This window comes from Macrosteles quadrilineatus, unplaced genomic scaffold, assembly GCF_028750875.1.
Source record: "Macrosteles quadrilineatus isolate MER2022 unplaced genomic scaffold, UCM_ALF_1.0 Scaffold_2__2_contigs__length_208266976, whole genome shotgun sequence".
Taxonomy (NCBI): domain Eukaryota; kingdom Metazoa; phylum Arthropoda; class Insecta; order Hemiptera; family Cicadellidae; genus Macrosteles; species Macrosteles quadrilineatus.
Genome location: NW_026542595.1, coordinates 134,991,602 through 135,014,348, shown reverse-complemented (window position 1 = coordinate 135,014,348; position 22,747 = coordinate 134,991,602). Strand labels below are relative to the sequence as shown.

The 22,747-nt window shown below is 35.3% G+C and overlaps 1 protein-coding gene across 1 annotated transcript; it reads right to left on the bottom strand.

Moving 5' to 3' along the window:
• Positions 1–206: 206 nt before the first annotated feature.
• Positions 207–15,393, bottom strand: LOC128988129 (protein dpy-30 homolog). The gene is made up of 4 exons (XM_054409348.1): positions 15,239–15,393; positions 12,737–12,822; positions 11,765–11,919; positions 207–598 (listed from the first exon to the last, which is right to left on the bottom strand). The coding sequence occupies exons 1-4, from the start codon at positions 15,246–15,248 to the stop codon at positions 511–513; spliced, it is 339 nt and encodes a 112-aa protein (XP_054265323.1). The 5' UTR covers positions 15,249–15,393; the 3' UTR covers positions 207–510.
• Between the last annotated feature and the right edge of the window lie 7,354 nt (positions 15,394–22,747).

Below are 22,747 nucleotides of genomic sequence, written 5' to 3'. Positions count from 1 at the left end.
AATAATCTAGAACTGTGCTACCATTTAAAACAACTATTACTGTACGTAAAGCCACAATTGCCGCAATTGCAACGTTAAAAATCTCACATCTCGAAGTTGCAAAGCAGAATTTTACCAACACAACAGAATAAAAACATTTTTTGTCATAAAACATACCCACTTTTCAATAAAAAAATGGGAAAAGGCTTTGTTAAAGAAAACAATAATTTAAAAAACAAAACTTTAATCATATAAGACAAATTATTACTGTTGAAAATCTACAACAAATTATCAGTCTATTGTTTGTAATTCCTAAATAAATGGAATCTTCAACATCATTGTTAAAACACAAGATGAGGCTATTAAAGTAACATGGGTTGTGTTTAAAATCAAAACAAGATTTAACTTAGTCATTTAACTTGAGACACAAAATTACACGACTTAAAATTACATTATGTTTATTCACGTACTTGTAACAATGTAACAAAATAATTTACACATAATTTAGACGGAAGACAAACCAAACACAGATTACTGGGAAGAGCTTGCAGAGGCGGCGTCGTATTGTGATTTGTTTTTCAGCAGATAAGCAGAAAGGTAGCTGATCGGGTCGTCAGGCCTGCAAAATAAAATCAGCGTGTCATTAACTAATTTTTTAACTTAAAACCGAATAGACTAGCAGCCAGCGTCACTTCATGACTTCAAAATCTGTGATTATTTCTCATCAGATCCCTATTATTTGAATTGCATACAATAATACCCCAATTGAGCCCAATGTATGCCCACAATGGGTTTACCCACTGGCATGCTGAGTCATTTGCTTAGTACTACTGTCATCTATTAGCCAGATATTGAGAATTGGTTTGTTGTTGTGTTGAACTTTTTTCCTGAAAAAAAAAATCCAACAATTCAGATGTTAAAGGTTTCTCCAAGATTTGAGTTCTAGAAAGGCAACACTAAAAAGAAAGGCTGTAACGCTCCGGACGCGTTGCAGAAAGTCAACAGTCCCGGAAGGTCAAATAATTTATACCTGTGCCGCTAGGTCAAAAACTACAATTTTTGCAGTGTCTGTAGATCAAAAATCCCAGAAAGTCAAATAGTACAGTCCGGGCTAAAAGTTTAGTCTATTTTAAAGCAATTGACTTATTGGGAATTTGACTTAATGCAACAGCAGTTTTAATATAACGAAATAAGATAAAATATAAGTTCAGTTTCGCTGAGTCAACAGTGCCGGAAGGTCAAAAGTATAATCTGTTAAAAACAACGATAGTCCTCTCGACGCATGTCTTCAATAATTTCGTGTTTTGGTGTTCTTAAAGTTGTGCTAAAATTTTGAAATTTGGCACAGAGCTTCTTGGTTAGTCCTACTCGATGACTATTTTGTTGGAACTTTAAACTATTTACCGATCTAATTAATAAAAAATGATTTGTATGGTGAAATAGTTTTAAATCGTGATTTCTAACATGAAAAAGTTAGCATGCGAGATTTTTTTTTGTTTTTGGGTTAGAGAGGTTTTGTCTGTGGCAAAGTTGAAGCCAAAAGTGTAATGCGTAAAATATATTTTTTTGGAATTTTTTACAATCAGTGGTTCAGTAGATAACTTGGGTTGAAGAGGACGGCAAATGTAGCATTTCGCAACGCATGGAAAGAACTACATCGTACGATGCGACTGCTGAGTGGACTTTTAATTTATCTAATTTAATTTATCTAAGGACAAGAAAAAGGTGAATATACAGATCACCAGTACATTCATATTATTTATAAAAAATCTTTCTTTATTACCAGCTAACATTTTTCACTTATAAGAATACATCATAAACAGGGTGTTAAAATAAGCGGGGAGATACTTTACCTAGTAATTCCTTGGGTCAAAATAAACAGAAAATCAAGGATAACATTTTTTCCAAAATAATTTCGTTAACCAGATATCCACCATTTTGTATTTTTTACATACAAATATTTATCTTTGCACTTTTCCAACCGATGTTTATCAAACTTGGTATGTATGTTAAGGTAGGAGAGACCCATGTTATAAACAAAGATTCATCTCGATTCACCCTAAAATTTCAAAATTTAACACTTAACTACAATATAATATACTCTACTACACCACAATATTTACGTATCACCATAAATCTTTAACAAAATAAAACGTTAACATTTTTAAAAACCAAAGTAAATCAATATAATATTTCTTTTTTGAAAAATATATTTAAAAAACAGGCGATGGTAAAATAACGACAGGCGAGTTTCGATCTGGGTGTTTCAGGTTTGAATCTAGGAGGATTTAACATTAATTAACATTAATGTTTAATCCTCCTAGGTTTGAACTGATTGAGAGGAATACATGAAACCGAAGGGGGGAGGTAGCAACAAGTGCACTAGTATTTACTAGTGTCCAATTACAATTTGATGGATTTAACCAAAACCTTTTCTATTTCACTTATTTTCAGCTGTTAATACAGATTGTTTAATACTGACATTGCATTATTATATTTTAATTTGAGCCTAATTACGACGGTCTACGTACACGTTATTAGTGATATAGTAACATTGTTTATTATCATATTGTTGTATTACACGAAAGACATTAATTTACGACGATCCTTCGGCTTACATATTATTGGATCATTTGTTTACGTATCACGATTGTAAACGTTGATTGTTGGGGTATAATTTTAGCGATTTAAATATTATACAGAGCACCTACGGTTAGGAACAAACTCCTACAACAGTTTTATTGTTATTTAACATACTAATCAACAATAACGTTTGCCGCCAATTGTATTAAATCTAATATGGGTCCTTGGAAACTATTTTTGTTAGTTTGGATGTACAATCTCTTCCCGATGGTGTAAGTGCTGACTGAGCCAGAAGACAGGCAAAAAACAGCCTTGCAAGAACAACGACTCATCCGTGCCTACCACGACCACTCCCGCCGTTATCACCGTGACACTGGCGTAGGCTACTACATCCAAGGCAATAGTTTTAGCATAGATTTATCATTAACTTTAGATACTGGATGTAGAGATTTCATTTAAGAGAAACAGATAAAGCATTGACTTTGGATACTACAAGTAGTCATCCCATTTATGAGAAACAATTATACAATTGACTTAGTGAACTTGTAGGAGACATCTCAATTACGTGAACTATATTTAGCATTGACTTTGAAAAAGTATTGGATTACAGTACTATGATAGCTCCGTTCAATATTGCAAGCAGACAACTGCATTTTACACCTAGTACACATTAGTACACGCAAAATAATGCAAGGGACCTTGAAAGAAATATTGGCAATGAATTTTTCATAATGGCAGAAAATAATTACAGTACAAAGCACTGTGGTGCATAATCAACACAGTAAATCAATGAAAACAGAAAAAAGTTCAAAATCTACACATTTCTTTCTACATCTATTATTTCTTACTTTACAAAATCACCGAAACCACGCTCTCCTCGTGTAAGTATAGATATATTGTGGGAACTACATCTGAACTAGGTTGAATTAGCATAATAGCGCAAGTTTAAATGAGAACAATTGTATGACTAAAACTAGTAAAAATAATTTATTTGGTAACTGATGACGTTGTTTAGACCTATCAGGAAACTACACTCCTTTACCACGTAAATATCTAACATAGTTTGTACCTCTGTGATTTCGTCTAATCATATTCAGTGATTCATTCTTTACATAGTTTGACTTTTTCGTAGGCCTGGTTGTAATATAGCTTATGTCTGGTTTTACATAGGTGTTGTCGCTGGTTATACAGTAGTACTTGCACATATTCGCGCCTTTTTTAATCCCGCGCTTTTATCGAGTGCGTTGACATTGACTAGTTATTCCAACTATTGTCATCAGTTTCTCGTTCTGTAACACACATTCTAATCATGATGTATCCCTCACTACATTTCCGCCTTGAACTGCATTATTTGACGAGCGTCTGGTTTAAATACATTAATCGATTTACAAGCTACATTATGAAATATTCATAATGTACCTTGCAAATCGATTAATAGATAGTCTACTAACTAATTTACTCCCTACAAATAATTAGGTAATACATTATTTAATACAGTGATATCAATGACAAATGTATATGATACTTTTACTAATACAATATTCTTAAATTTATTACACCTATTTGCAAATGTTTCAGCTACCTTGTCCACAGTAACATTTACATTCGTGTAGTTCTTGACAGAAGACTTTAATACAAAACTAGATGTATGTCTCTTGGACTTGACATAATTTCAAAAAGAAGTGATATTGTATACAACTCACAACAAAAATCAAATAGTTAGTATACGCTGTCCTAATTGTTATTTTTACTTCCGATTTTATAGTTGTAAACAAGGCAATAATGGTGGTTGGAAAACTTAAGTTTTTCGCATACTTGTCTTAATTTACAGATTCGGTTGCATCCTTTGTTAACCAAAAAGGATATTTACATTTATTGACAAAATAAAACTTAGACTGATCGATGATTATAAATACGATGACAACTGCATTTACATCACCATACTTATGCAAATAGGTCCAAAATAAATCTCTCATAGACAATATAACTTATAAAGACCGGCCTCTGCAGTAATATGGTTTACCGTACTTATTAATTGCGTACTTATTAATTTACCGTACTTATTAAAAAATAGCAAAGTGCCGAAAATTACCGATTTTGGGTAAACCCAGCTTAGGTTAGGGCTGAGGAGCTCAGCTAAAGGTTATTTTAGGGAGTCCTTGGAGGCTAGTGGCCATTTTGGATAATTTCAAACAGCTGCTGAAGAGCGATTTATCGTCCAAAAATATTTTTCAAACACCAAAGTGATTATAATTTAACATCGAGTATAGTGTGAGATTAGAAATGTTCTTTGTAGTTTTTTTATTGTTCTCCAGTGGAGTCAATGAAAGCTAACAGCCATCTTGGATTTGTCCCCCATAAGAGCGATGTTAATTACGTTAATTTCAGACAGCAGCTGGAGATTTATTTACAGTCCAAAAATATTTTTTCAAACATCAGAGTGATTGTAATTTAAATATCTAGTATATTGTTAAACTATAAATTGTCTTTGTAGTTCTTTCATTGTTTTATGAGTTAGAACGTCTAGGCTCCAAGGACTCTTTTACACTCTTTTATTGACACTTACCAGTCAAATGTGGCGATATTAATGATATATAACGCTTTTAACGAGTTTCAAACGTGTTTTTCGTGGTGAAATATGTGTTTGCTGAAAAAGTGCAAGAGGAAAAGAAGTTTGAAATGACTCGAATAATAAAAAATAGGCTTCCATTAAAAGAAAAAAAGATTTTTCGAGCGCTTATAATCGCCGATTTCTAAAGCTTTTCTCGATTTCCAAACGTGATTTTCAGGGTGAAATAGTCGTTTCCCCCTAAAGTGCCAAAGGAAAATAGCATAATTTTGGTAGATAAGGTAAAAAATTCGATAAAACATAAGTAGTGCAAGTTCAGTATTGCCTCCTGGATTTCACCAATCACGTATTCAGACCTTAATTCCAAAATTTAGTTAACCTTGCGCTGGATTTTGAGATAAATATTGCAAACCCACAACGGACCTTTCCAGTTCTTCCTTATCTTTACCGCATATCTCTCTTATCTCCAAGACTACAGACTGCGCAATGAAGGAGGGTCTCGTGCCTATGCCTAATCTGACGAAGAATGAGCAAGAGCAATCGTACATTTGTTTTTTTAATTGTGGTGTAAAACTTTTTAATTTATGTTTAGATGTTATTTAATTTCTTGTTATGTGAGTTTGAATTTAGTATGGTAGCCATTTCAGAAGAAAGTATTAAAGTAATTTGAGATGTTAAGATTATGAAGAAATGTCATTTCTTTAACAGAAATACTAAGATAACTTCTCAAAATGACTTCTAAATTGTTATTTATTTTGCTAATGCAAACAAGCATCTGTTTAGTAAATATAATAAAATTATTTCGTTTATTACGATTGTGTTAGTGTATATTACTATCGATATATCGAACTATTGACAAGAATGCCACATTTAGCTACCCCATTCAGTTTTTCAAATTTAAAAATCATATCTTACAAACAGAACTTTCCAAATTAAACATCAAAATTATTTAACTGACCTTTACCCTATAGAATCAGGAATCCCCAAAGGAAGCGTACTTGAACCATACTTGTATATTCCCTATACATCGGACCTACCAGAAATTGTAAACACTATGGTTGCCACATTTGCGGATGATATGACCATTTTATCTGTCCACGACAAACCGGTTCAAACTACAGCAAATTTACAGTTAAACTTGGATGAAATTTCACATTGGTTTAAAACATGGAGGTTCAAAATTAGTGAAAATAAATCAGAAAACATTACTTTTACCCTAAATCTGGCTACATGTCCTCCAGTATCCATGAACAATATTCACCACCCTAAAGTAACAGAAATAAAATACTTGGGCATGCACTTAGATGCAAAGCTTAATTGGAAGGCACATATCTGGACTAAAAGACAATATCTAAATTTTAAAATAACTAAGCTTAATTGTCTTCTTGGATCTAAATCAAAACTTAGTACACAAAATAATGTTACTTTGCAGAAAAGTTATAAAACCAATTTGGACTTATGGGATCCAACTTTGGGGATCATCAAGTACATCAAACATTGAAATTTTTCAACGATACCAATCAAAATTGCTACGTAAAATTGTCAACGCACCTTGGTTTGTTACTAACAGAACACTTCATAATAATCTTAGAATTTGAAAAGTCAAAGAAGAAATTACAAAATCTAGTGAAAAAAGATAATCAAATTGGAAAATCATTCAAAATCGTCTTATACAAAACAACTTTTGCAAAACTTATGACAGCTAGCCTGACCATACTACTGGAACGAATTACACGCGGTTGGTACCAAATGAAAGATATTTTCCTGTAGATGTGATGAATCCCTTTATAAATTAAAATAGGCTCAAAAATAAACACAAGAAACGAATTTAAAATTAAAAAAATAACTTGGGCCGTATGGGTTGCCATGTAGGTAACGAAATAACAACTAAATGTAAACAGAAAATAAAACCAAATAGAAGAAATTCCATTTACATGTCTTATTTATAGCATAGGGTAAATATAGATAAGTTGGAAAAATACATACTTTTGGTCAAGTTTCCGACCACAAGGCGAGCTCTCATCTTGCACTAAATTTATTGGACAATCACAACACCATTTACGACATTAAACCTCCCATTCAGATTCGGCTGTGTTATCAAAATTATCTTTGTTAGCTAGTGTTGAGAGTGGTAAATCACTATACTTTTAACGTTGTATTATTGTTAATGTATTTGCTTATTTTTCTACTTTTGAAACAGACTGTAAATTAACTAAAACATCATAGTGTGGTGAAAAAAATTATACATACTTTCGATACATGCGATTGCATACAATCGAAGCTCACAACTGAGTTTAAATCAGCTGACTTTCACTTCCTAGGGAGAAAATAGTGAAAATACCTACTTTAAGCTCACTAAATACGGCTGTTTTTGCTGCAGTATGACTCAGCGTTTGCAGTATGCTTCAGTGTTTTAATAAATATTTGATAGTTAATTTGTCGATAGTGTAATGCAGGTTAATCTTATATAATTCATTACAATGATCAACCACCAAAACACATACTTCAGATTCAGTTAAGCCTAAAATTATTCAAAGATCCCGTGGGTGATAACATAGGTACCAAAAAGATATTTTTTAGATTTTAAGATGAAAAATTAACTGATGAAGAAGCGGATGAAGCAACAGTCTGATCTAGAGTTAAGTTCACAAGAACAGTGGGAATGAAGCTAGTAATTAAGTCTAGTAATTAACGGTAGTATACAAAATACGAAACGTGACATTGGATTGGGCCGTTGAGTATTTTGAATACAATAGGGGTACTCGTCAAACAGTTAAATATTATTATTTCTATGAATTTAATGGGTAACTTTAAAAGATTAGGTGGAATTTCTAACAATACTTCACCGTAATCAGCAGCAAACATACATAAGGAATTCCAGTTATTACAACAGACGCTCTGACAGCCCATTAACATAAGACCTGCAGACGGGTCAACGAATATGCTGAAAAAAATAACGAGATAAGTGAGTGTTAAAGTGACTATTTATATCCGGTCGTCATACGCCACGAGACATTCCGTCAGTGAATGGGAGGCCCACACAAGGGTGAAGATCGATAACGCGCTGCATTTGGAATGGAATAAATTGCACAGGTCCTCGAAAAGTACTAAATTCTCGAGTCCCGAAAAAGTCAAGTCCCCAAAATGTTTTATACACTTATATATATATGAATTTGAACGGATGGTGTTTTTGGCCTCTAGGGACTCAAAACGAAAAATTACATCGGTCCCGGGTCCAGGTGTTCCCATGAGTTATACGGTAATAGCTTATTCCCTATATGCGAAATTCGCTAAAAACCTAATAATTCTATAGAATAACAAGCTGTACCCGCTGGCTTTTCCCCCGTTAAACTAATTAATTTTCAAGATTAGCTCGTTCGCATGGCTCAATCAAGTCCTGGTTGAAGTTCGTTCGCTACGCTCTCTCACCTTTAGGTTGGAGCTCGTTCGCTGAGCTCACTTGCCTTGGGGTTAACTCACCTCCAGGTTGAAGTTCGTTCGAAACGCTCACTCAGCTTTTGGTTGCAAATTAGCTGTTGTCATAAATTGTTGAATTGACACAGCTGTTATGATTCATTAATTCCTTTTAAATATGAAAAATCATAAGGTTCAGATGGGAAACTCCAGAGCCACTGGGGCGGAGCCCGAATGCCCGATCATAATAAAAACTACTTAGTTTTCCTATTTAATGCCCAAAGAATCGGTGAATCGAATTTCAACCTCCTAGGTAAATGGGAAGTGGGAGAATTAGTGATGATGCGTGAGTAAGAGTGAGTGTGTCAGTGAGGGCTTTGCCTTTTATAAGTATACATAGCACATTCAACCAGCTGTTAGTTAAAACAAATTATATTGGACTAAAACAAATCGATGATTACAAAGAATACTTTAAAAAATAATTTGAACATCCTACTACTGTACCTATTTTACTATGCACATTTAATTAAACTGCCATCCTCGTACCGAAGAATTAAATGTATCAATGGTCAGCATTACACATACATAGTATAAATAAGTCAACCATAAGTATGTATTTGAATTTTCTTCCAAATGCTGAATTTGTGTCACAAATACTGAATGTTACAGCTGTTATGTTAAGCAAATTATATTGTACTAAAAGCTAGCTAGAAGCATTGACTTATTGGAGAAGGTTAGCATCGGCTGCTAGACTTTTTAAAAACTAAAACTTAATTTATAAAAAACTGGGACATTAATTTTAAATTATGGCTTTGAAATTATCTAGTTCTCAAAATTGTCTTTCTTTCAACACAAAACTAATGAAAATCCATCGACTGGTTGATTCAGAATCGTGAAAAACCCCCATTTACGTTATAATAATATATATGATAGTTTGGACAGGTTTCAACCCTTCCGTGGCGTAATACATTACACAGTTTATATGTAGACTACATTATAACTCATAAAATAGTTCTACAATTAAACGGATCTCCTTTTACAAACGTATATAATAACCAGAAATGTTCAGATCGTCCTTGCGTGTATTTTATGCCACAAATTTTGACGAAAGGCTTTTCATTACATAAACTATACCTATTTACAGTGTTGACCAAACAGTTGGCAAGAAGCATTAATAAATAAGCTATGTACTAAATATGATAATTTTAGCTCTATTCTAATTATGACAAAACACGAAGTAACTAAAAGCGAGTGTTGTTGGTGTAGTAAGCGTTGCAGGAGGTCTACTTTACACTGAATCGACGTTCACTTTTATTGCTTTTGATCTTCCGGCACTTTTGACTCAGCGAAACTGAACTTGTATTTTACCGTATTTCGTTATATTAAACCTGCTGTTGCATTAGGTCAAATTCCCAATAAGTCAATTGCTTTAACATAGACTAAACTTTTAGCCCGGACTGTACTATTTGACTTTCTGGGATTTTTGATCTACAGACACTGCAAAAATTGTAGTTTTTGACCTAGCGGCACAGGTATAAATTATTTGATCTTCCGGGACTGTTGACTTTCAGCAACATTCCCAACGCTCCTATGGCATGACGTCATCATAGGCGACTGCAATGACATAATGTTTGCCGTTTGTGATCAGCTGCTTGTTTTAATCTTCTCTTGGAAAACAAAAATATATAACTAAAAAAGTAATATTATGTCATTGCAGTCGCCTATGATGACGTCATGCCTAAAGCGGCCCACACACTAGCGCGCATGTGCCTTGCGTGGCTCGTAGTGAGGTGACTGCGTGCGGCTCGAGGCACATGTGCGACTTGCATGGTGACCACACACTACAGACACATGTGCCTGCAAAACTGTCTTGACGATGAAAATAGTGGGTATAACAGCAAATACAACAGTTATTTTAAATCATTATAATAAACTGAATTGTATCGTGGCCTTCTTTTTTAACTATTTGTTTTTAATTTTGTATTTCTTTATTAAGGGATTTTTTAAAGAAGCAAGTAAAGTCACTAAAGATTAAAATTTGAAATAAAAAAGACACCAGACGTGATTAATACTTAAATTAATGGCTGAGTTATTAGTTGTACGTATTATGGTTTTTAGGCTTACAGTACGTTTATAGGCCTAAAAAGAGTAAGAAATATGACATTTAAGGATATAAGGGTTGTATTATTTAATATAATGGTATAAGGGTTGTATTTAGAGTATATGGGTTGTAGACTTCGATTTAATAAGTTTATTTAGTTCTGAGATCCTATCCATAGTGTTCACAAACTTATAGTCACTGTTAGAAAACACTCATACATTTTGCTATCAATAGCTTCTTACTTTCTTTTCGCATTTATTTGTTTTTAAAAAAAATAAATAAATAAATAAGGTCTTTATTTGCAAGCGTTCATCAAAGTACAAACTCTGTTTTTCATGATAACTTTTGTCAAATTAGGGTTTTTTGAACAGTTTACACTTTTCGCATCCCACAAACACGTTTGTACACAGTACACGTTTGTATACAGTTCTCTGACCAAAACTTTCTTAGGTCATTGAAGGACATCTTAACCGCACAACAAGGAAGTCAATAACCAAACAAACAAGGACAAACAAAATACAACACGTGGGGTGGTGAACGTTGCATTGTGAACCACGCAGGGACAGACCTAGTAGTTCCAGATTTATATGCAGCATTGCTGCAATGGTTATTACTGATAGTTTGCGAACATGTGCCTCGGTTACCCACAGACTGGCGAGCATCGTCACAAGCTCGCGCACTTGTGACGATGCTCGAAGGTCCGGCAGCAGGCACCAGGCACCTCGCATGCGCGTCACTAGCATGGGCACATTTATCCACACATTGAGGCGCATGTGCGTCGAGCTGTTCGCGCGTCACATGTGCGTGCACAAGCGTCCCAGTGTGTGGGCCGCTTAAGGAGACCTGTTTATTTAGTGTTGCCTTGGTTTCAAGACATAAAAAAAACCCAAAAATTTATAGATAGAAAATAACATTGTAAAAACTATTAAAGCTGGAAAAGCAATCCCCGACAGCCATATGATGATTCCTGCTCTTATATCGGACCGTGAAGTCGTGTGGCTTGTGGTAGGTATACCCAGTTTTACTCACCTTTATGTCTTATTATGTTTCCCCCCTGATATATTGTGTTGGTTTACAAAGTAACTAACAACACCCACTTTGATAGATAAGTGACATACCTCTCCTTGGAGAGAGCCGAGAGGGCCTGGAGCAGTATTGGCACCACTGTCTGGTCGAGGTATTGTCGTGTTGGTAGAGACTTGAGGTCCACTCGTGACTTCTTAGCTGTCCCTCCGTCAGGCGCCTCACGCTCTCTCTCCGCTGATATCACCTTCTATCCGGACAATAAGATAAAACACTTTGTAAAACAAACTAAGAGGAGACAAAAATTATACACTAGGTCCTGCAATTTTATAATACCATATACACATCCCATCATGATTAGGCCCTACACTACAGTGGCAGAATGATTTTTAAGACTTTGAATATTGGTAGGCTTATCGACAGCACTGTAGACCGCTTGACCTAATCAGAATTAACCAATAACCATAATAATATACCTAACATCATAGCCATAGTTCTAGGCTTGTCTAAAAGGTTCGTGTAGCCTACATACTACTCCGTTTAAGTCTCATAAATTGTAGGCCTTCTTAATAAAGGTGTTATTGTGCTTTCACAGTCACACTTGCCAACAAACAAGGCACAAACATCTACAGAGCAGTAACGGACCAATACTCTACAAGCTTAGATTAAGGACTTGCAGTGGATGAGAACAATCTAAATTCATTCCAGGTAGCCATTTTGCAAAGTCTTTAGATATGACACTTTCACACCCTGTGTAGTGGAATCCAGACTAACTTATCCTGACAGTTTACTCCTGTAAGCTCTTGTCAATCTACTCTCACATAGCCGACACCAGTAGTAGTGCTCTGTTACTGCTCTAAAGATGCTATCAGCAACAAGGCTGGAATATCAGCCACTGTTACCTGTAATGTTAAATGGTTTTATTCTTAACACCCATTAGTTAAGTAATGACACCTACCTACCTTTGATACCTATATCAACTATTAGAGCTGAGAGGTTAAAAAAATAACATACCTAATCACTACGTTTTGATAGGTACCTAATTCTCAAACTAAGAAGTGACTTACATGGAGGGCATCAGAAATGCCATTAGTTCCGGCAACACCTCCAGCAGTCTGACTGGGTGTTTCTGCGTCTCCACTACCAACATCAGCTGGAAAAAGTAAATAACTTTTTTAACTATCAATACAGTAAAAAAAAAACAATACCCCCGCCGCAGCAAACCTGCCGACTAAGCGAATTTCCATTTGTCTGAATTGATTTTCAGTTAAATATATTTTAATAACATTAGGTTTAACGAGTACCTAGGTTTGCTGCTACAAGGAAACTAATAAAGTATGTTTTTGAGTAAAATATTGATAGCTTAGTACAAAATAAATAAATTTGCCGATCAAAATATATTCATAAACAAGCAAACTACAACATTTTAACATTTTAATTTTCTCCGTTAATAATAATCGAACAAAAATACTTTTATATACTAAATTATTTGTTTTTTTAAGCTCTTTAAAAAGGTCTAAAGAGAAATTGGAAAATTTTGTGTTTTGAGGGTCAAAAGTGAGAAAAACCAATTTTTACCCCATAAAACCCCCCGTAAAGCCCCGTTCCCATGGTCCGATCGTGCTGGTTCGCGAACTCATTCAAGTTTATCCCGCTTTACACCTTTAAACCAAATTTCATCAAAATCGGACAAAAATTACTCAAGTTATCGCGTTCACGGACGTATATATATAAGTCTATATAGGCTATATATATATATATATATATATATATATATATACATATATAAAAATTTGAACGAATAGTGTTTTTGGCCTCTGGGGAAATCAAAATGAAAAAGTAAATCGGTCCCGGGTCTAGGTCTTACCGTGCCACCTACGGTAATAGCTACTTCCCTATAGGGAAATTCGCTAAAAACAACAAAAAAACAAAGGCCCAAGGGCCCAACAAACAAATAAGACTAAACACTTTTCGTATCAATAAGTTAGAATATTTAAAAGAATATTTTTGGAAACGTTTGAGGAAAACTGACAAGCCTAAACCAAGACAACTACTTCAAGATTCACATTTATATAATTCAATGGTACAACTACTGCCAGCAGTAACATCTTAGGACTCCAAATAACAGTAGAAACCCTCATATCAGGCCTCGCTTTTACCGCACCTACCCCAAAACAGTTCAGTTCAGTTTTTATCGCTCCTAGGTTTGTCTGGGTACTTTTCAGAAGCCAATATCGAAATATAATTCCCGCTGCTAACAGACTTGTAGACTTAGCTGCACGCACTAAGTTAAACTTAGTCTCCATGACTTGAGCACTCTATTATCATTTATACGTTTATTTTGATTTTACTGAGTTACTATTCAGTTTAAAAATCACAAGTAGGCCTAGGCCAAACCTCTGAACATTAGTCCAAGATGGATTAATCCAGTGCAGTGAGTACAGTACAGTAACATAATTGTTTTGTTTGCGGCTCTGAAAAGTACCTAAGATAATATTATAGGCCTATGGGATAAAATATTAGTTTACTATAAGTTAAGCCTTTAACTTAACCATAGATAGAATAAATATAGACTGTCAAAGGAACGTTCCGGCGCTCACCGCTAGGAGTGCCTTGTATTTACAGCGCACAAAGTTGCAGGCGAGGAGAGCAAGAGCCGTATGCTACCAGCAGACGCTGCAGCATTGTGCATATAGGCTAAAATGAAGTCTCAACTAAATGAGTAGGCGTAATACCCTAATCAAAATCTCTTTTTGTTGTATTTCTTCTATCCTTTCTTCCCTTTTGACACTAAAAGCACTCTTTGTAATTTCTCCTCTTGTAATAAATCCATAGTGGCATCAGTCATATATAAAACGGGAACACCAAATAGTCATATACTTCACTAACAGACACAACTAAAACGGTCACCTCTAAGTTAACACTGAAGAGCACATGAGGAAATAAACTCCACACTAAGGACTCACACGATCGTGTGCACGTGGAGAAAACCTCCGCAAACTGACACCGCGTCACTGAATTGCAACTGACAACATAAGTTAATAAGGAGGAATTTTGGGGTAAAAATAGCTTAGGGGCATTCTCGGGATGAGGTGCATGAAGTATGGAGCCGGACACGACTGCTGACACCCATTAACTTAGGCCAAAGTGTTAGCATAATTATTTTAACAAAAACTACAAATGTGGAGAAAAACTCCACAAGCGCCCACTCGAGGGTTAAGTTAGGTTTGTTTAGTTTGGCTTAGTTTAATTTACGATAATAACAAACAAAGTTGATTTGTTGTGTAGGCTCAGTTTGTTTATGAGATAAATTTACAGAACAAAAAATGTATGTTACAGTGTAGGATCTAATTGAGTTAGGCTGTGTTAACAAGCAATTATATACAAGAGTACCTTTGGCCTAGGCTATATAGCTTACAGTATCCATTCTGTATATATCCATCAAACTTATAAATGCAGGATCTAAGAACTGAACCGGTAAAAAATTAATTTACCACAGCAAACTTGTGATAATGTTAGGCCTATCTATTTTAATTTTTTTATGAATAGAAATATATGTTTTAACTTACTTGAAGACATTGTATTGTTTCCTTGCTTTTGCCTCTAATTAAAACGTTATTCACTTAAAATATTCAAATTAGTAATGTATTTTTGTTGATTAATTTGATCTAAAGCAACCTCATTAGAAGTAAACAAAAATGGCGAATTGAAGAAGACGGTAAAACAAAAATAAAGGGAAGGCAAACGAAAGAAAAAATATCAGCAGACCAATTTTTAATAAACAGCTGTTAGTTTTAAACTTTTAGCGGCTGCTTTGCAAGCACCTTCAAAGTAGCGTTTCAAAGACCTAGATCAAGTAAGCATGTTTCATCTATGATCATAGCCTCCTCTGATTCATACTATTATGTAGTATGCCCTATTGTGATGATAATGGTATAATCATGTTAACATGTATATTATGACTGTACAGTATAACTGTGATATTGTCTAGCAATAGCCAAATTGCTTTCTGGTTCGATTCCAAGAAAATGTTAAAACATTTTAACGGCCTTAAACAAGGTATATCCTATAGAGCCACAGAGAGCTATAGAGCTTAGTAGAGATTTATGTTGCTTGTGATTTTGGGTAAAGATTTATTGCAAATAACTAGCCTAGCCTAATAACTTGCCATTAGTGTGTACCATCCCACCATGGACTAACCAACACAAGTAGACTTCTCATCCCAATGTAAATAATTCTGAAGCTCATTCGTTTCTCGTGTCTATTTCATTTCCGGTGACATTGACCGCTAGTGTCGAGGAAATTGTGATTATATTATTTTAGGTTTAATTTCATGATTTTTGCTTTACTGTTTGGTTATAAAAATAACCAGGGGACGAGTTAAGTTTTATGACGAGATCGTTTTATTTATGGTTTAACGAGGTTTTTAGTGACTGAAATAACAAGAAACAAATTGTAAACAAAACACGAACTTCACAGTGCACCGAACAGAACTAACCATACAATTGGCTTCAGCTGTTCCACAAGGATGATAAATCTACTAAGGGCCTATATGTTTTATCTATGGTACCACTAATGATAGTATGTATATAACAAACTCTCTTAGATGTCATAACCCTTTTTAGGGCTTAGGGGTCGCCGTCAAGACCCCTATTTGGTAATACTGTTTTGGTGGCAACCAAAACACTCTGCTCTGTGGTGGCAACCCCGACAACCCGCCGCTACCACCAACACCAGTTTTTATGAAAGGTGGTGGGTGGTGGATTGTTTTGTACCCTTCCGTCAACCCCTACTATGCTTTCTGGCCACGCCACCCTGACAAACTGCCCCATTTTTCTCGTCAAAGGTGTCAGGTGCGTACGCACCGGAAACACCCTCGTCAACTCGTCACTAGGCACACTGGCGACAGTATACCACCTCGACAACTCGCCACCATTTGACGTCCCTCCAATACACATCCATCCATGCTCCAATCCAAACACCATCCCGACAAAGAGCCCAAAGAGCTATTCCTCCGAAGGTGCAGACAAGGTGCCACCAGTGCACAAAGTTCTGCGAGGAAGGTTAAGATCGGCACCGAAAATGAGCCATCCTCAAATTCCTCTTTTTGTTGCTAGCTTGTCACAGTAAACTGTAAAGTACATTGTAATATAGGGTTAAAGTAAATCTGGACTAGGAGAACAGGAAATTGTGGGATTTTAAGCCATGAGCCAATTGAGCTGGATTCTTATAGTTGGTAACAAAATGTCGAAATGTTGAAGCCTGTCGATTTTCTAACAGAGTTGCCGTGCCATAGCTATTACCTCAGTCGGTTCCACTCATTTAATACAACTTTAATCTTTTCTCGATAAGGCTCTCTTGTTTTCTTAGGGTGTGCCCTACCATTGTAATTTACGCTCTTGAATCTGCATTAGTGCTTATGTCTCCCAGTTGCTCATTCATACACGGTTTCAGGACGACATATATTCGTTACTGCGAAGACCTTAATATTAATGAAAACTTGTAGTTTGGAGGTCATTATGGTTGTTGCCTTTCATTCGTGTCTCACTCGCATACAGTAGGATGGACTTGACATTTGTATTATAAAAATATGTGCAGTTTTTGGCCCTCTTTGAAAATATCTGCTTCACCAAACTGAGTATTGTAAAGTCGTACAAAAACAACACTTACATATTTGCTTTTCTAATACAAATCTGAACGCCATTCTTAGCTCCTCCTATTGTATATACCTATTTTACCTGCTGTCCTGCTGTATATACTTTCTATAGGTATTTGGTATTTGAAACTGTCTACCTTTTAAAGCTCCTCTTCACCAATTCCAAAGGGGAACTGCTGCATTGTTTTTGTTTAAGAATTAACTTTATATAAACCGTTCACATTGTTTTGCCACTGGGAAGCAAGACAGATGTCATTAGTCTCGGTAGGAAGAAAGAGAAATGTTCAATATTTTTTCTTTGACAGTGTGACGCATCATTATTTGAGTTCCAAGCTGAATATAAATGAAGAACGAGGAATGTCGTGTTCATTTAATCCGGCGTCTACACTTCTTTCAGTTTCTATGTATAAGGTTGATTTTAAAGGGAAGCAGGTTATTAGCCCACCTTTTCAAAGCCTGGCAATGGGGCAGCCACTTAGGCATACCTATAACAACAGGCTACACGTCTGTCAGGGCTTTCTCCCATAGCGTTGAAATATATAACTACATGATCGTGGCCCCTGCTATACCCCCCCCCCCCCCCCGGTACAGAAGGGTTGTTTTTTCTGCCAGAAAGTGTTGTACCAGAGCCCATTTCCTCTGCCACCACTGATGTTGAGATCCGTAACCCTTGCAGGGAGGCCTGTAACTGGGTGCTACCACCAGGGACAAGGAGGACCCAGGTTTTTCAACGAGGTTACTCCTCCTTCTCCTCCTCATGGCTTGAGTCCTCAGCTTCTCACCGGCATGGCAGAGTTTAAAGTTTATACATAATATTATTGATTCCGTACCTTCAACCAGCTTTCACCCCCCTATTTGTAATCTCGCTGGGACAGAGTTTGGATTTAACTGCAATGTTCTAAAATATCCTTTTAAGACTACAAGATGTGATTTCCTTTAATTTAAAATAATTATTAAATAGTAAAATATTATTTGTGTCCTAAATTTTATGAAAGTTATGAGAATGAGATGTAAATGAGAATCGTTGCAATGTCTTCTGATTAGTGATTGTGAACAACATACTGAAATAAAACAAGCAATGTATTTAAAATGCAAATGCATGCTGTATGAATATTTATGTCTCTTTGTGCAATCAGAGCACACTGTTCTTTGTAATTAAAAAGGTAGGGTTTTGCTCTGTTGTACTACTAAACAAATTTGAATTGTATCTAATCTTGACATCTATCCCCAAAGACTTTATGTGATAACATTTCCCTCGTTAATGTATTTCACTCTAACGTATACTGAAAGTATTCCAAAAACTCTTAAAAATGGTTTTCAAACGAAACAAGTGCGTTGTTCAACAGTTGCTAAGCATAAAATATAACAATCGAAGTGTGCATGGATAAGTAAGAAGATAAATAAACTGAGGATAAAATTAATAGGAAACAGGTTCTGAATACTGCACTGCTAACCCTAGAAGTTTGAAATACGATCAGTCAAACGAGGAAAGCTGTTTCAATATAGATAATTGGTACATGTAACCTAATTCCAACAACTACTCCTGAAACTAAAGTTGGTACTAATGGTTAGGAGTTGGTAGAGTTGACCTCAGAACTGAAACAATTAAATTATACAACATTCAATGTTACTGCTGTTTTGAGTATGTTATATATTCAACGGGTTAAACAAAATTCAACTGACATGTAAATTAGTGAAAGAACTAGAGAACTGTTCTCATTAAGATAGGTAGTTCATATTAAATCAATTATAGATTTAAATAAAGAGTAGAAATAGCAACTTAAATGTCAACAGGTATAGTTTGTTTACTGTTGTAAGAAAGACTTAGTAAACCAAAAGTATGGCTTTTATTCATTCAAAATTACAACCATGTTTTAGTTAAGAACAAATACAATATTTACAAACAAATCAAATAATAAATATTATCAGGTGATAATGTTCACATCACCACATTCTCCCCCACTATTTTTCAAGGTAGGTATAGCATATGTTATCCTTTAGATATGACGGAGGCTTGACATTCCTCTTTGGACGTAGTTCCCCCACAGCCGTCTCTGAAGTTGGGGTCTGAGATACCGATTGTTGAGTTTCATTTTGAACTTCATTGTGGTCAATGTCTGAATTTATATTTTCAACAATCTCTCTCTCAGTAGCGTTGTCTTCATGAGGTAGATCACCAGGAGGTAGGCCAGCGGGTGCAAGATGTCTCAGGGATACTTGTGATTCTGACCCATCTCTTCTTCTGACGAGAGCGTACTGTGGATTTGATTCCAAAAGTTGAACTGGCTCCACAAGGTCATCATATTTATTAGATCTTACAAACTTTCTAAGCAGGACAGGACCAGGAGCGGATAGCCAAGATGGTAAGGAGTCTCCATTGGTAGTTCTTCTGCTATGTATAAAGAATCTTTCGTGCGGTGTGCAGTTTGTCGCAGTGCATAAAAGAGATCTGACTGAGTGAAGTGCCTCCTGTAATACTTCTTCCCATGCAGCAACTGGCAGGTTGTGGTTTTTCAAAGCTAGTAGGATGGTTCGCCATATTGTTCCATTGAAGCGTTCAATCTGAGAGTTCCCTCTAGGGTTATAAGGTGTCGTATGACTTGTAGCTACTCCGTACTTGTGAAGAAAGTCCGTCAGCTCTCCCGACATGAAAGATGAGCCTCTATCTGAATGTACAAAGGACGGGGCTCCAAACATAAATAAACGGTATCAGCATTCTGACACATACTTTCTCCCATAAGTTTGTCAACAACCTTTATCATGTGTAAGCGGTGAGAGTAAATATACGGAAATGGGATTAGTACAATTTTGTTCAGAATTTAAAGGACTACATACTTAATTTTTATCAAAATCGTTTGGGCCATTTTTGTAAAAATCCGATTTTTCCGTTATTTTATGGGGTTTTTATGGGAAAATAACATAATTTACAATAACTTTTGAACCATAATTTTTACAGAAATGGAATTTGTACCATTTTGTTCAGAATATAAAGGACTATAACATACAAAATTTTTATCAAAATCGTTCTGGCCGTTTTTGGGAAAATCCTATTTTTCCGTTATTTTATGGAGTTTTATGGGAAAATTCCCATTAAAAAAAATTAAAAAAAAATGAAAAACTATAAAAACTTTAAGTACTATAACATACTATGTTAAAATAAAACCGTATTTTTTTTCTAAAATCCTATTATTCGTTATTTTATGGGAAAATAACATAATTTACCATAACTTTTGAACCGTAATTTTTACAGAAATGGGATTTGTACCATTTTGTTCAGAATTTAAAGGGCTAAAACATACTAAATTTTTATCGAAATCGTTCGGGCCATTTTCGAGAAAATCCAATTTTTCCGGTTTTTTATGGGTTTTTATGGGAAAATCCCCATTAAAAATCAAAATTTCAAAAAAATGAAAAAAACGCCTGGAGATACCATGGATTAGAACCCACATACCAAATTTCATCGAAATCGGACCACAGGTGTAGTCCCTAGCTCTGTACACATCCAGACACACAGACACACACACACATCCCCGGTTACAAATCTTTGTCGGGACACCTGTATAAAACACAGTTGTCGGGACTTTTGAACCAAACAGCATTATGTACCCACTGCTGTTCGTACATTCACTACGTAAAGGTAGATTTTCTTTACACTCCATTTAAATGTCAAAAAACCTTAAAACTGACTGTCGGGATGTCCCGACAAACTTACAAGTGTGTTAATAGCCCCGACAATAGCAAAAGTGTGTTTGTCTGCCCGACAAACATATAAATCAAGAACTTGACACTTTCTGTGTGAACCAACTGCAGATGAGTCATTCCAACGTTGCCACATCGTCTGGTTTCTCAGCGCCAAGGCTACGCACCCCCCGTGCGCTTTCATGAGTGGACTGCCGGCCTCACGTTGCATTCTATTTCGCAACGTTTACGATCAACCCCCTCCCCCAACGTCCTTGTAAACGTCATAGACGTGTTTTTGCTTAACGCTTATCGACATGCAGCATCTTTGGTTGCTGTCCATATTATGTTAGGGAAAAATTTATGTTTAAAATCGTTCTGTATGTGTGTCATTTTATACATGTACAGGGTGTCCCGTAATTAAACAACAAAACTCCTGGATATTGTGTTATGTGTCAAAACAAGGTGAAAATCAAGAATAAATTTTTTTTCAAAATCGCTTTGTTGGCCAGATATATACTATTTTGTATTTGTTTTTAAACATTTGTAGCTTTGGCGTTTTTAACCGATGTTTATGAAACTTGGTATGTACGTTAAGGTAAACAAGACCAGTCTGAGTTAAAAACAATCATCTTGATTCGACGAAAAATTATAAAATGGCGGTCATTTTAATTTTTAAAACTTGAATTACTCAAAAGCGACAAATTGTATGAAAAGATGTAATGAATACTTATATTTAGCATTATTAATTTCCTATCAAAAACAATACCAAGTTCAAAAAGTTGGAATAAGAAATGGCTTAAATATAACGATTTTTAGTGGTAAAATGGGACCAACAGGAATATTTTAGCCTTTTTAACCCAATAAAAGTATTCTTGGCATTTTCCATAAAATTTTCTGTTTTTGAGTAATTTAAGTTTTAAAAATTAAAATAGCCACCATTTTGAAATTTTGAGTTGAATCAAGATGATTTGGACACTAGTCTTGTTTACCTTAAAGTAAATACCAAGTTTCATAAAGATCGGTTAAAAAACGTCAAAGAAAACAAATGTTTAAAAATACAAAATGGCGTATAGGCCTATCTGGTTAACGAAGTGATTTTGGAAAAAATGTTATTCTTTATTTTCGACTTATTTTGACCCATAGAACCATTTCCCGGAGTTTTGCTGTTTACTTACGGGACATTCTGTATACAAGGTATCCACTGACCGGAAAACATTGAAAAACATTATGCGCAAATTTGTGTTTCAACAGGGAATTTTCAAATTCGTGATTTGCCACATAAATTCCGTTCTTGAGCAAACTCGTAGCTGCAGTAAATGTCACCGCTATTGTTGCATATTTTATGTTCTTATCTTCTTATATCTTTGATCTTTTTTTATGCCTATCGCAATCGTTTACAACTTTTACGTATCCTACGTTACCGCGGAAAAGAAACACTGACGCTGTAATTGGCATCAGCTTTTGTGTTTTCTATTGTGATCTATATCAGTGTAAACTAATGAAAACGTCGTTGCTGTTATTTTGGTATCGGTGTTTGTGGATATTGATGTCGTTCGTATGTAACTGCTGGAAACGCCACAGCTGTTATGGTATCGGCATTTATCCTTGGAATCGTGAAGAAAATGTCGCTGTTGACTGTTGTTGATACTGGGTTTAGTGTTGTCTATCGCGAACGTTCCTTACGATTGCTTGCGCTGGGAAAACGCCAAAACTGCTAAATTGGTATCAATCGAAAAAAAAT